This window comes from Anguilla rostrata, chromosome 2, assembly GCF_018555375.3.
Source record: "Anguilla rostrata isolate EN2019 chromosome 2, ASM1855537v3, whole genome shotgun sequence".
Lineage (NCBI taxonomy): Eukaryota > Metazoa > Chordata > Actinopteri > Anguilliformes > Anguillidae > Anguilla > Anguilla rostrata.
In genome coordinates, this window is record NC_057934.1 from 29,672,385 (window position 1) to 29,685,837 (window position 13,453).

A 13,453-nucleotide genomic window follows, 5' to 3' on the forward strand; every position below is an offset into this window, starting at 1 on the left:
TGATCCTGACAGTCCAGATCATAACATTGAAGACTATTTGCGAGAGATTGGACACAGTCTCTCTGATTTGCCCCTAGCAACACAACGGGAGAAAACTCGACTGATCTGGAAGACTAGCTCTAAGTCTGTTTGCACTTTCATAGTCTCAGCCTTCCACCATCAGAGACGACCGTGTTCAGCTTTGTGAGGCCTTGATCGAAGAATATTCCTCTTTTACTGATGAGACATCAGCAACAATCGCAGCCATCCAGGTAAAACATTACCGTTTCGAGCACCCTCGTGCGTATTACCAATGTTTGAAGTGTGCATTCTTTCAGGGCAAGAACAAGCCTGGCCTAGAGGAGGCCCCGGCCTTTAAGTCCCTCTTCCTACACAATCTCCATCCTTGTGTACGCACACAGGTCACCCTCAGGATCTGTAGAATTACTCGGATGGCTTGGGAGATTGTTGTCCATCCCATTAAAGAAAAGGGGGAAAGCAAGACTAAACAGGTTTACTGGCATCCTGAAACACCTGCCTTCTAATAGTTAGACCCACTCTGCTGTTGGATCTTAATAAACAAATAATGGAAAAACTCAACACTCAAAATTGCTAAACCATCACCACGGTTTAATCTTCATAAGTAACTCTTATAATACTTCCTAAGTGCTCCCGTACTTAAGTACTGTTGTGTGCTACTTTGTACCATTAAGGCAAACCACAACATAAGATGTTCCAATATTTCAAGCATAATGCATGAGATCACAATGTCAAATGACCATCATGATACAGCCATTTACAGGACTTTACAGTCATTTAAACACTTAAGATGACACCCTTCTACGGCAGCATCTGTGTGAATGGAGTAAAACCAAGTCTGCCTAGACCAGGCTAAGTCATTACTTTATGTAATCTAAATGTCATCTGTTCTGTAGAGCAGCTAGAACATGACGTTTTCGGACCTCACCGAAAATGGCTATATCATCACATCTGGTGCAGACCGGATGCTTTCCAACATCTTAACTGAGCATTTCTAACACCCACTGTCCTCCTAACATTCCTGTTCCTCACTAACCCTGATGAATAAGCATACATTTGTTGGTATTCTGTTTTATACTATATCTTTGTTCACTGTAATATTTTGTTTATTTCAACCTTGTCTTTATAAATGTATTATGATATGTTTTTCTTGCGTAGCCAAGTAGTTAGTACCCACAATATGCCCAGAATGTTTACAGCCAGTATGATGATGCTCAGTGTGTTCGCAGCCAGTATGAACTGCCCAGATGTTACATGCCTGAACGAACTGTTGTGAACTTTTCAGCCGTAGACTGTACTTAACTCTTGTGATCTCAGGGATTACACCAGCATAATCCTGAGACCAAAAGGGGAGATGTAAGTACCATGGACTATAAAGACACAAAACTACCAAGCCCATATGTCCACCTGAAAGGGACTCATTTAACCACACCTCCTAGCTTTCCAGTTACAGTATTGGCTTACTGTAAATTTGAAACATGCAACCTTAAATAAAATGGAGGTTGCCGTTGTTTCACTCCCTCGGTTCCATTCTCCTCTCCCTGGACTCACCACCCTTCTCCCGTCTCCCTCTCACGAGTCTACATGCCATGAAAAGTTTGCACGGCCTGCAACCGAGCAAGTTGCTTATACCCTCTGCTACCGGCTGCGGAAGGAACGAGGTGCTCCGAAGCACAGCTACATGATTAGCGATGGTCAAAGAACCAGGAGAGCCATGCCCGATGGTCGATCCAGCAGAGCAAGTCCCATGAGGCAAGCGGCCTGCGATAAGGATCAAACTGCGTGTCTTGGATCCAGGAAAGGGCGGCGGATGGCTTCCCCTTTTCCACCACAACTCCCGCAGACTTCACACTGGAAACCAGGAAACATTTCCAACAATGGAACCAAAGGACTCAAGTAAGGCTGTAACTCTGGGCATAGTATAATTAGCGACGGACCAAATGTAGCCACATTTATGATTGGATGTACGTAACTGTGATGTTTATTGTGTTTTAATGATTAATGTAAATGCTTCTTGTGTTACCATTCTCTTGTGGTTGGCTCCAAGCCATCCACCGCCCTGCGTTAGTTTGAATATATGTCATGCACAGAACGTATCTTATTAACTGGTCTTAACATGGCATGATCTCGAAAACGCACACTGATAGCTATTCAGTTACCCTGTATTTGTTTGGTACTCTTCATGTGCCATTGTTTAGCCACTAGATTTATGTAGTTTCAAAGACCCCTCCATTCATACTCCATCTTAGATCCTTTGTTCTCTTTGGACGCTTGTCTACAATACGCAACTCCACAGGAGAACATCCAACACTCCTCACACATGTGCACTCACAGTTTATTGTACCTCGTTGTAGTCAATTGTGCTTTGCCCTTTTTGGTACTTTTAGTGTATTTAATAAACTTTATTATATTTACAAGGTTGTCTGCATTGGTATTACTCTTGGTAAATGGTAAATGGACTGCATTTATATAGCGCTTTTATCCAAAGCGCTTTACAATTGATGCCTCTCATTCACCAGAGCAGTTAGGGATTAGGTGTCTTGCTCAAGGACACTTTGACACGCCCAGGGTGGGGTTTGAACCAGCAACCCTCCGACTGCCAGACAATCGGTCTTACCTCCTGAGCTATGTCGCCCTTGTGTTGAATTGAGTCAGCCACTGCTAATCAAAAGAACTTAGTATACCTTCACCTTTTAGCTGAATTGTTTATATTAATTTGGTATTGGCTGAATATAATATGATTTGGTTAAGATTAACTATTAATGTGTCATTTTAATAGTAATTCATTTAATTATTAATTTATGTTGCCAATTTATAGTTGTATATTTAATTCATGATTAATACATGATTAATATATGTTGGTGCCACCTGTGAGGATATAGGTGTATATCTTCTACATGTTGGTGCCCCACTATGAGAAGTAGCAGCATGTCCCCTACATAAGGAAGCAGCTTAACATACCTGACTAATCAGAAACACCTGTGAAGCCATTTGTCCCAAACATTATGACACACTGAAATGGGTGGACTATTTATAAAAAGTGCTGTTATTTCTTCATGATGAAACCAAAATGCATAACAATACCATTAAATAAAAGCTGAGAATGTGCCTTTCAACCACATGTTAGTTGTTTGATTACACATTTAAAATTATGCAGTGCAGTCAAATCTATTTTTTAAAGTCTTTCCCCTAAACATTATGGTACCCACTGCATGTTTTGTCTAAGGTCTGTGTCAGAAGTTCAGTCTTAAAATATCAGGATATTTAAACTATTTTATAGTTTAAACTAGATATTTAAACTGTTTACTCAAATTAACTAGCAGATCTGTTAAAACATAAAAAATATTATCATTATTTTTATTAGTGATAATACAAACTATAATAATAATCATAATCATTTTTTTTAACTTGTGCAGATCTGATTATTAATTTGTGTGAAAACAGTTGGTAAACTAGCAAATTATCAGTTTAAATATTTTGATATTTTAAGAATGAATTGAAAAGGACTTTAGCATGCATGTTGGTAAAGCAGGCCCCTGATGGAATACAGCTCTATATTTACAGTTGTGTGTACCAGAGTCAAAGTATTTTTAGCTTTGTCCACAATCCCTCATTAATTTATGATGCTACCTGCTTCTTTTTTTCTCTTGTACTGTTGAGAACATGAAGAAGGGTTTAAGTGGGCACTTGCAGGATAGATAAGGCAATTTTAACTCAATGGTTGTCCTGCAGGATCTTCAGTTACTTGGCATTCCATTTTTCTATGTAAAACTACAAAGGAGATAAAAAGATAAAGGCAAGCAAGGATACTTTTTGGGAAAGACAGATTTGGGAATTTACTATTTTAAAAAAGTTTCTTGCCCTTTGTGCAGTGTGGTGACTGGATCTAACGGAAAGCTCCAATGATTGAGCAACCAGACTCAAAAAATGAAGACAAAATCCCTCTTTGAGATTACTGAAGTAAATGCAGTGCCTTCAGAAAGTATTCAGACCCCTTCACTTTTTCCACACTTTATGTTGCAGCTTTATTCTAAAACTGGTTAAATTTTTATTCTCATAAATCTACACACAATAGCCCATAATGACAAAGCGAAAACAGGTTTTTAGAAATTTTTGCCAATTAATTAAAAATAAAAAACTGATATTACATAAACTGACCCTTTGCTATGACATCCTGTTTCCATTGATCATACTCGAGATGTTTCTACAACTTGATTGGAGTCCATCTGTGGTAAATGCAATTGATTGGACATGAATTGTAAAGGTGCACACCTGTCCATATAAGGTCCCAGAGCTGACAGTGCATGTCGGAGCAAAAACCAAGCCATGAAGTCGAAGGAATTGTCAATAGACCTCCAAGACAGGATTGTGTCAAGGTACAGATCTGGGGAAGGGTACAAAAAACTTCTGCAGCATTGAAGTTCCCAAAGAACACAGTTGCCTCCATAATTCGTAAATGGATGAAGTTTGGGACCACCAGGACTCTTCCCAGTGCTGGCTGCCCAGCCAAACTGAGCAATTGGGGGAGAAGGACCTGGATCAGGGAGGTGACCAAGACCCTGATGGCCACTCTGACAGAGCTCCAGAGTTCCTCTGTGAGAATGGGAGAACCTTCCAGAAGGACAACCATCTCTGCAGCACTCCACCAATCAGGCCTGTATAGTATAATGGCCATTTGGAAGCCACTCCTCAGTGAAAGGCACATGACAGCCTGCTTGGAGTTTGCCAGAAGGCATCTAAAGGACTCTCAGACCATGAGAAACAAGATTCTCTGGTCTGATGAAACCAAGATTGAACACTTTGGCCACAATGCCAGGCGTCATGTCTGGAGGAAACCAGGCATTGCTCACCACCTGGCCAGTACCTTCCCTACGGTGAAGCATGGTGGTGGCAGCATCATGCTGTGGGGATGTTTTTCAGTGGCAGGAACTGGGAGACTAGTCAGGATCAAGGGAAAGCTGAACGGAGCAAAGTACAGAGAGATCCTTGATGAAAATGCTCAGGACCTCAGACTAGGGCGAAGGTTCACATTCCAACATGACAACGACCCTAAGCACACAGCCAAGACAATGCAGGAGTGGCTTCAAGTCTGTGAACATCCTTGAGTGACCCCGCCAGAGCCCGGACATGAACCCATTACATTACATTACAGGCATTTAGCAGACGCTCTTATCCAGAGCGACTTACACAACTTTTACTTAGCACTTTACATTGTATCCATTTATACAGCTGGATATATACTGAAGCAATGCAGGTTAAGTACTTGCTAAGGTACAACGGCAGTGTCCTTACCCGGGATTCGAACCTACGACCTTTCGGTACAAGCGCAGTTCCTTACCCACTGTGCCACACTCCGTCCTCCACTCGAACCCGATTGAACATCTCCAGAGAGACCTGAAAATTTCTATGCAGCAACGCTCCCCATCCAACCTTACTGAGCGTGAAAGGATCTGCAGAGAAGAATGGGAGAAATACAGGTGTGTCAAGCTTGTAGTGTCATACCCAAGAAAACTTGAGGCTGTAATCGCTGCAAAAGGTGCCTCAACAAGGTACTGAGTAAAGGGTCTGAATATTTATTTATACTTATATTTCTGTTTTTTATTTTTCATTAATTTGCACAGATTTATAAAAACCTCTTTTTCATTATGAGGTATTGTGTGTAGATTGATTAGAATAAAAATGAATTTAATCAATTTTATAATACTGTTTTTATAATAAGGTTGTAATGTAACAAAATGTGGAAAAAGTGAAGTGGTCTGAATACTTTCCGAAGGCGCTGTATATACTGTAAAAAAAAAAAAAAAAAAAATGTGACAGGTGCTGATGTTTTGGTCCGCAAGTAGGGCAAGGTCATTTTTCAGTTTTTTTACAGATTACGAAAGTGCAGATTATAAGCTTTCAAATGATGTGTCATACATCGAAATCTGAAAATAGTTGAAGAAGATATGCTCATTTGAATGTTGGTACTCCTAAAATCAAGTAGCAGAGAAAATCCCCTTGAAAGATCTTGAACTTTTCACACTTCTCACAGGGAGATAATGGGTGGGAACAATAGCTAGTTAACTCCACCTCAACCACTCCCCCACTAGAGTACCTGTAAATCCTTGCCCATTTAGGGGTTACCCTATTTAAAGCTTTATAACTGCAGATGTGAATACCACAGAGACTAGAAAAATGTCTTAAATGAAGCAATACATTTGTACCATTTATAATACTAGCTTAGATTACTTCATATTCATAATTTTGTAAGAAATGAAGTGCCACAAATGCAATGGTCAAGGCAAAAAATCTAAAATGAATTTGCTCCTTTTTTAGTTCGCAATGAAATACTGGGAGATTGCGGGTTAAAGTATACATGTGCTGGATCAAAAACTTCTTGACCACAAGTTCATAAAATCTAAGGGTGGATATGTAGAACTACTAAAGATCTATGAAGCAAAAACTAAGCAGTGTACCCAGCATCTCCAAATCTACCCACAATGTCTAAATTATTAACACTGGTCTAAAATAGCTAAGGGTCCAGAAACAAATCCAAAATCTCTCCAAAAAGGAATATAATGCTTTTTGTCCATTGTAAAGCATATGAGCCCCTTATGAAGGTTTAAGATGAAACATAGATATAATTTAAACATAATGCAAACATATAGTCACACAATGCTGCACAGTACCTAAATGTGTAATAATTAACTCTTGTATGTAGCCTATTTCTATACTCTGTACACTCCTATGTTTTCTTGTATGGGAATGGGACGATATAAAAACATTTTTCAGCCGTCCACCACGTTTTGGCAATGTTTCAACACTCTCCTCATCACTGGTGTATGCGTCACAAAAACCATTACACTACTAACTAACGCTTACATTACAGTGTGAAATATCCACATTAGCCTACACAATACCACTAACATATTTAAAGACACTCAATTTCTAAAATAACGTAATAACCGAAATATTTTGAGCAGTAGGCTAATACTTACATAGCAATGATGAAATCTTATCTATGTTCAGTAGATGGAGACAGAGACAGTAAATCAATGAGTTATATCCGCTTCTGTTTTGCTCCAGAAAACGATGTCAGATAGGTCTATCAGCAAACATATGGCTTAGCTATGCCCAGAAGTCCTCAATAATAATGGTATTTTCCAAGGAATTACGAAAAATCGTTGACAACGTTTCGTTAGGTGCAACGTCTTTTAATACTAGCCTACATATACAGCGAATGCCATGGTAAGAAAATGTTCGTTTACGCTAACCTATAAAACGCTATTCCAAAAGCAAAATTAGACATGTTATACATCGTTAGAAAGCTTATACTCTCATGGCGTCCGCCATTTTAGCAACCTCGCACAGTAAACAAACATAGGCTACTACCACACGGCTTTATTTATGGGCGGGGGCTTGACCGAAACAAAGTGACAATAGCCAACGAAATCAAACATGCTAATTAAACTGCACCCCCATCACGCCTCCAAAACCCGGCTGTAAGAATCACTAAAACAAGCCGACCTTGCTGACAAATTATTAAGTATTTAGTGACCCTAAAAAGTTGTTTATTCTATTGAGTGACTTCTTCAACACTTTAACTTTCGTAATATGAAAAAAAGGAAAAAAAAATTTTAAAAACCTTTTTTGCCTCCTAGCGCGATTTCAAGATTTGCGACTTGCGGACCTTTTCTCCAGCACCCGTCACGTATATTCAGGAAATATTGTAGATGTTTTCAGCACCGCAATCCTGCCCTTGAAAGGTTTCTTCATGGTATGGCAAGCTGTGTATTTAAAAGCCAAACCTAAAGATCTAGAAAGATATGGGCTGACAGTCTCAGTTGTAAGTGAATTGAGAAGAAGCTACAGCTCCTATGTATGCTCCTGAACAGCTCCCAGAAATTTTAAGAAAATGGGACTGGAGAAAACCTTGTTTTCTCTAAAAGCCTCTGTGTGGGGTATATGAGAATCAACCCTCTCTGCTCCTCCCCTGCCTCTGCCAGAGTCACCAAGGGCTGTAAATATGTTGTGTTGTATAGAATTTCCCATTTATTTTCCTTGTGGATTTATGTTATTTTACCAGCTCATGAAACTTCGTTATTCAGTAATTCACTATATTGTGTTTTCCAGCAAGGAGAGGATCGTGTGCTCAAAATCTCTCAGAAGAAGTTCTGTGCCAGTGGACTTCACAATGGTAAAGGAACTTCCGATATCATTGCTCTATGCTTTAATTCAAAAAAAGGTTCAACTGCCTGCAAAATCAGCTTGCATGTGAGACAAGCCTAGATTACAGTTTTCTGTCAAAATGACTTATTCGGAAACCACAATTGTCAAAATAAGTGAATTTAACTCCTACTGCATTGCTGCTGCACTACAGTTACAGCACCATTAATGTAGTAAGGTATATGCAGTAGCAACGACTTGGTCTAGACACGCAATCCAAGTTCAATGGTGTCTTACATTAGTTTTTATGATGTGCTTTAAGGATGAGCCTGGACTTATAGTGTAAGGAACTGCTGTACAACACAAACTGGGTTAATTGATTTCATTTTTCCGGTACTGTGGACATTGTAATTGGCAGTGTATAAGTGAGCATGTGAGCATGGAAGATTAAGATCAAAGATAAAAAATATAACAAGCAGATCAGTCTCTCATCCAGATATTAGGTAGCTGTTGATGGCATGGTTGGTAGCCACATCCTATGATGAGCATTTGCACTTCATAGAACTGCACATTTTTTATCTGAGACCAAAGGCAAAAGCAGACCAAGCAACAAATCTGTGGTTCTGCTGGTAATATTATATTTTTCAAATTGACCATTATCTATTGTTTCTGAAGTCAATTTTTTTATGCCAGCACAGTCCTACCAATTGAAGGGTTTATTGTACAATTGTTTGCTTTTTCACATTGTTTCCTAAATTTGCAGTGCCCAGTAATGTGTGTAGTGTACAGTGATGTGAAAGTATAGCCTCCTTCAATTCAGCTTGATAAGCCAGCAGGCTAGCTGTGACGTAAATAACATTCGCAGCAGTTTAAGGTTGGTTTATAGCCCAGCGACAGTGTCGCTTGACCGAAACCGCGGAAAATCCATGAACGTTCTAACACTTCATGACTTTCAAAATCTCAAACATTCATTCAACATACACTACATGACCACAAATATCTGGACACCCTTTGGACTGGGGCTGTTTTTCATGGTTTGGGCTAGGCCCCTTAGTTCCACTGAAGGAAAATCTCTTTATACTACAGCATACAATCACATTCTAGACAATTCTGTGCTTCCCCAACAGTTTGGGGAAGGCCCATTTCGGCATGACAATGCTCCCCAGGCCCATAGAAAAGTATGTATGGAAATGGTTTTGTCTAGAATGGTGTGGAAGAACTTGACTGGCCTCCACAGAGCCCTGATCTCAACCCCATCCAACATCTTAGCTTGCAGTTGGGATCAAATGCAAAGCCAACTGCGAGCCAGGCCTAATTGCCCAATCAGTGCCCGACCTCACTAATGCTCTTCTGGCTAAATGGAAGTAAATCCCTGCAGCAATGCTCCAACATCTTTCAAGAAGATTGGAGGTTGTTATAGCTGCAAAGGGTGGGCCAACTCCATATTAATACCTATAATTTTGGATGAGATGTTGGATGTCAGGTGTCCACATACCTTTGGCCTTGTAGTGTACCTAACATTACTTTGTAAACAAGTGTTTCAACAGCAATCTGTGACCAGGCATTCTTTTTCTTAAAATAATTTTTGCATACAATGTAGGCTATGAACATCCTTAGAAGTTTTACCACAATAATCTGTTGGCAGATATTGTTGTAGTCTGCTAATGCGCTGTTTAGCCCCAAGTTAACAGCTCAAGGCGGCTGTGCTGACCAAGACAAACGTTACCATAACAGGCAACGTTGGGGTCAGGGTTCAATGTGCATTATGTTTCAACAATGTCCTTAGTGACCATCGCGGCGACCGCAGGGCGACAGTAACCCTAAGTATAAACCAGCGACCAGCGACATCCATCGCACGTTGTCAGTTGCAGCAACCGGACTGTAAACTGGCCTTTAGCTTTCAGTTAGCAAAATAATTTTCGAACAAATCAGAATGTTTTCAAACAAAGGATTTGTCGATATTTGCAGGTAGAAAACCTTCTGACCATAACCTTCTTAATACTATTTCAACAGGTCTGCATGATAAGATAAACGTAACTTCAGTTGGCTTTGGTGGGAGCAGTGCCCTCTCAGTGCCAACCTAGAAGTACTTGTTTATTATTGCTGTTCGCCAGCATAGTTTACCTGATATGGTTAGGTAACTTACAGACATAGCTATCCATAGGTAGAGAGGTGGGAGATAAAATTTATAGATTGCCAGATCACCAGTTATCTATAGATTGTAATGTTGGGTAGTAAGTAGAAATTTAGGTAATCTAGCTAGCTAACTAGTTTACGTAAACGGATAACGTTAGCCAACGTGACATTTAATGTTAAAGTTGGCTGACAACATGCACAAACTATGGGTCACCACCCAAGTTTAGGTCGTGGGAGATATCTATTGCCTCATGAATCATGAGTAACCTCAGATTTATACCAAACACACCATTATTGTGGCGATCTTGCCAAAAGTAATTTATTTTTATGAGGGCCACCCGTGTAATTCCTACTGCACGCTGCTAGATAGCATTAATTAACCAAACTGCTTATAATAATTGTCCTTGACACTCTTGCTTGGCTAGCAAGTGCTTGTTTAGGTCTGTGGTGCACATACTAGCCTATGAGTTAGTCAGCCAGACTTAGGTCATGGGTATATCTAATGCAATTAGGCCTATATTATACTGTGTTTGTACAAATAAATGCTAAAGAAAATGAAACTAGTTATAACAATTTTTGTTTGCTGTTTACAGTATATTTCTATGCAGTATGATCACGTAAATGCCTGCTTTAATGTTCACTGGTGCTTCATTCCTACTACTTTCAACGATGAGAGTGTAGTATACACTCAGTGTAGTATAATGGGTAAGGAGTAACCTAGTTTAGTTTAGTTAAAAATAAAAAGAGAGAGAGATGAAAAGTACAATATGAGGATGTGGAAATATATTCCATAATTAATTATATGCCAATATTAAATCAATTTGATGCTTTGAAGGCACAACAATTGCATTGCCAATGAATATTAGGTTAGAAAATACAACATTTGCCCGATTTAACGTGACTTCCGGTATAAACCACGCCCACTTCCGGTCTTCTGTCCGAATACAGATACAGAGCAGATAATTTTGTTTGTTATACAGATACAGATAATGACGTCTCTGCACACCCCTAGTGGGGATACCTTGGGGGTAAAATATCTCTATTTTACACCAAACTCTTTGGCCTTCACCTGCCATCAACCGCTACCTTCAAAACTCTCTGGGCCAAAGATCTGGGGGAGGATACAGTGGGCTCCAGAATTATTAGCACCCTTAATAAAAATGAAGAAAAAAGGCTGCATATAATAAATGACACATAATAATCTATATGTTATGTTCAAACATATGGGAAAATTATATACTTTTATTTCAATACATTTACTCTCATGCTTCAATGTTTTTTTATTAAGTAGTCTAATTTTTTCTGAAAACCATAGGTGCCATAATTATTGGCATCCCTAACAATTATTGTAAGTAAAATCAAGCAAAATGAAATTGGCAATACAATTTTACTTAATTTAGTTCATCTCAGTCTAAAGGAACTATATTGTGTCATTCCATCACTTCCAGTTTCACTAGAGAATAAATGACCTCATTGGAATTATGACGGGAAGAGAGTGTTATTGTCAGATAAGACCAAAATGGAATGTTTTGGCCATACACACCATCAACATGTTTGGCAGAAAAAGAGGAATGCATACAGGAGAAGCACCTCATACCTAATGTCAAATATGGAGGTGGGTCATTGATATTTTGGAGATGTTTTGCTGGCAGTGGTCCCGGGGCACTATTTTAGATCGGTGGCACAATGAATTCAACAAAGTACCAGGAAATTCTGGCAGAAAATTTGGTTGTCTCTGCTAAGAAGCTAGGACTTGGTCATAGGTAGATTGTCCAGCAGGACAGTGACACCAAGCATACATCAAAGTCTAAATAGAAGTGCTTAAGTGAAATCAACATCCATGTTTTCCAATGGCCAACTCAGTCTCCAGACTTAAATTCCATCAAAAACCTGTGGTCTGAACTGAAGAGGGGGGTCCATAAGTGCAAACCCAGAGATTCCAATGAAGCATTTTTTGTGCATATTTATCAAGGGTGCCAATAATTCTGGAGCCCACTGTATATCAGACGAAACCTAGAAGGCTATAATGGAGCATGTCCATTCTTCTTCACGTTGTGCTAAACATGGGGTGTTACGGTATATATTTTTACACCATATGTACTGGACCATGTGTAAACTGTCCAGAATTTATACAGATGTTGATCCAACGTGATAGATGCCACCAAGCTCCAGCTAATCTGCTGCATGTGTTCTGGTCCTGTCCCTCTTTGCGGTCATATTGGACATCCATATTTGACACTATTTGTGATGTACTACGCACACCCATAGATCTCTCCCTGTTAATTTCACTTTTTGGTGTTCTTCCAGAGACGGTATACCTCCCCAAATTCCTATTCGACGTGGTTATTTTGCTCAATTGGAAAAAAAAATACAACCTCCTTCCCACACCCATTGGATTTGGGACATTTTACATTTTTTTAAATTAGAAAAGATAAAATACACTCTAAGGGGCTCACTTTCTAAATTTCATAAAGCCTGGCAGCCGTTTCTTACCTGTCTACCAGTCTGAGCTCCATCCCCCCCTCTAGCCACTTGATATTTTTATTTCTAATTTTAACCCATTTCTCATAATTTGGTGTCCAATTGCACGCCCCGGCCAGAACCGGAACATGTCGGTCTTCCGGATGGGACGATGGGGACCGAGGTCCTGATTGTCTGTGGTCATGGGAGGTCCCATGGCACTTTTTGAGAGGAATGGGGTGTAAGCGTGGTGTCCTCTGGTCAGGTTTCTGACTGGGCTGTATGATATGTAGCGAGCATACTAGCCCTCTGTGGCTTTTGTGTGTTATTACTTTAGGCTTATTGTGTGTTACTCTTTACTGTGTGTATCAGTTTGCGTACTTTGTGTAGTTGGCTGTTTTTTGTTTGATTTTGCTCGATTTAATTACTGATATTTTGATCATTTTTATTATTTACTGTTATTATTTATTGTACTATTTCAGTTTCAATCTTACTGAGTTTGATTGTTAGCTATGTCAAAAAAGAAAAACATCAATAAAACATTAAAATATCAAATGCATTATTTAAAAAAAGCTAGCTGAGAGCGTGACATGTCGTTTTCTTCTTTTCATTCTAATTAATCACTTTCTATTTGAATCTCACAATGGTGCCAGTGGCTTTGTAAATATTATGATCAATAAACAGCACAAATGTC

General features: G+C 39.4%; 1 protein-coding gene across 2 annotated transcripts in view; it reads left to right on the forward strand.

The window, feature by feature from the left end:
- The window catches only part of npepps (aminopeptidase puromycin sensitive), a 130,104-nt gene that overhangs the window by 89,197 nt on the left and 27,454 nt on the right, over nt 1-13,453 (forward strand). For both annotated transcript variants that reach the window (XM_064321485.1, XM_064321486.1), the window contains one exon: nt 8,131-8,194. In XM_064321485.1, the coding sequence (XP_064177555.1) occupies nt 8,131-8,194 (64 nt within the window). The remainder of the gene's footprint in view (nt 1-8,130; nt 8,195-13,453) is intronic.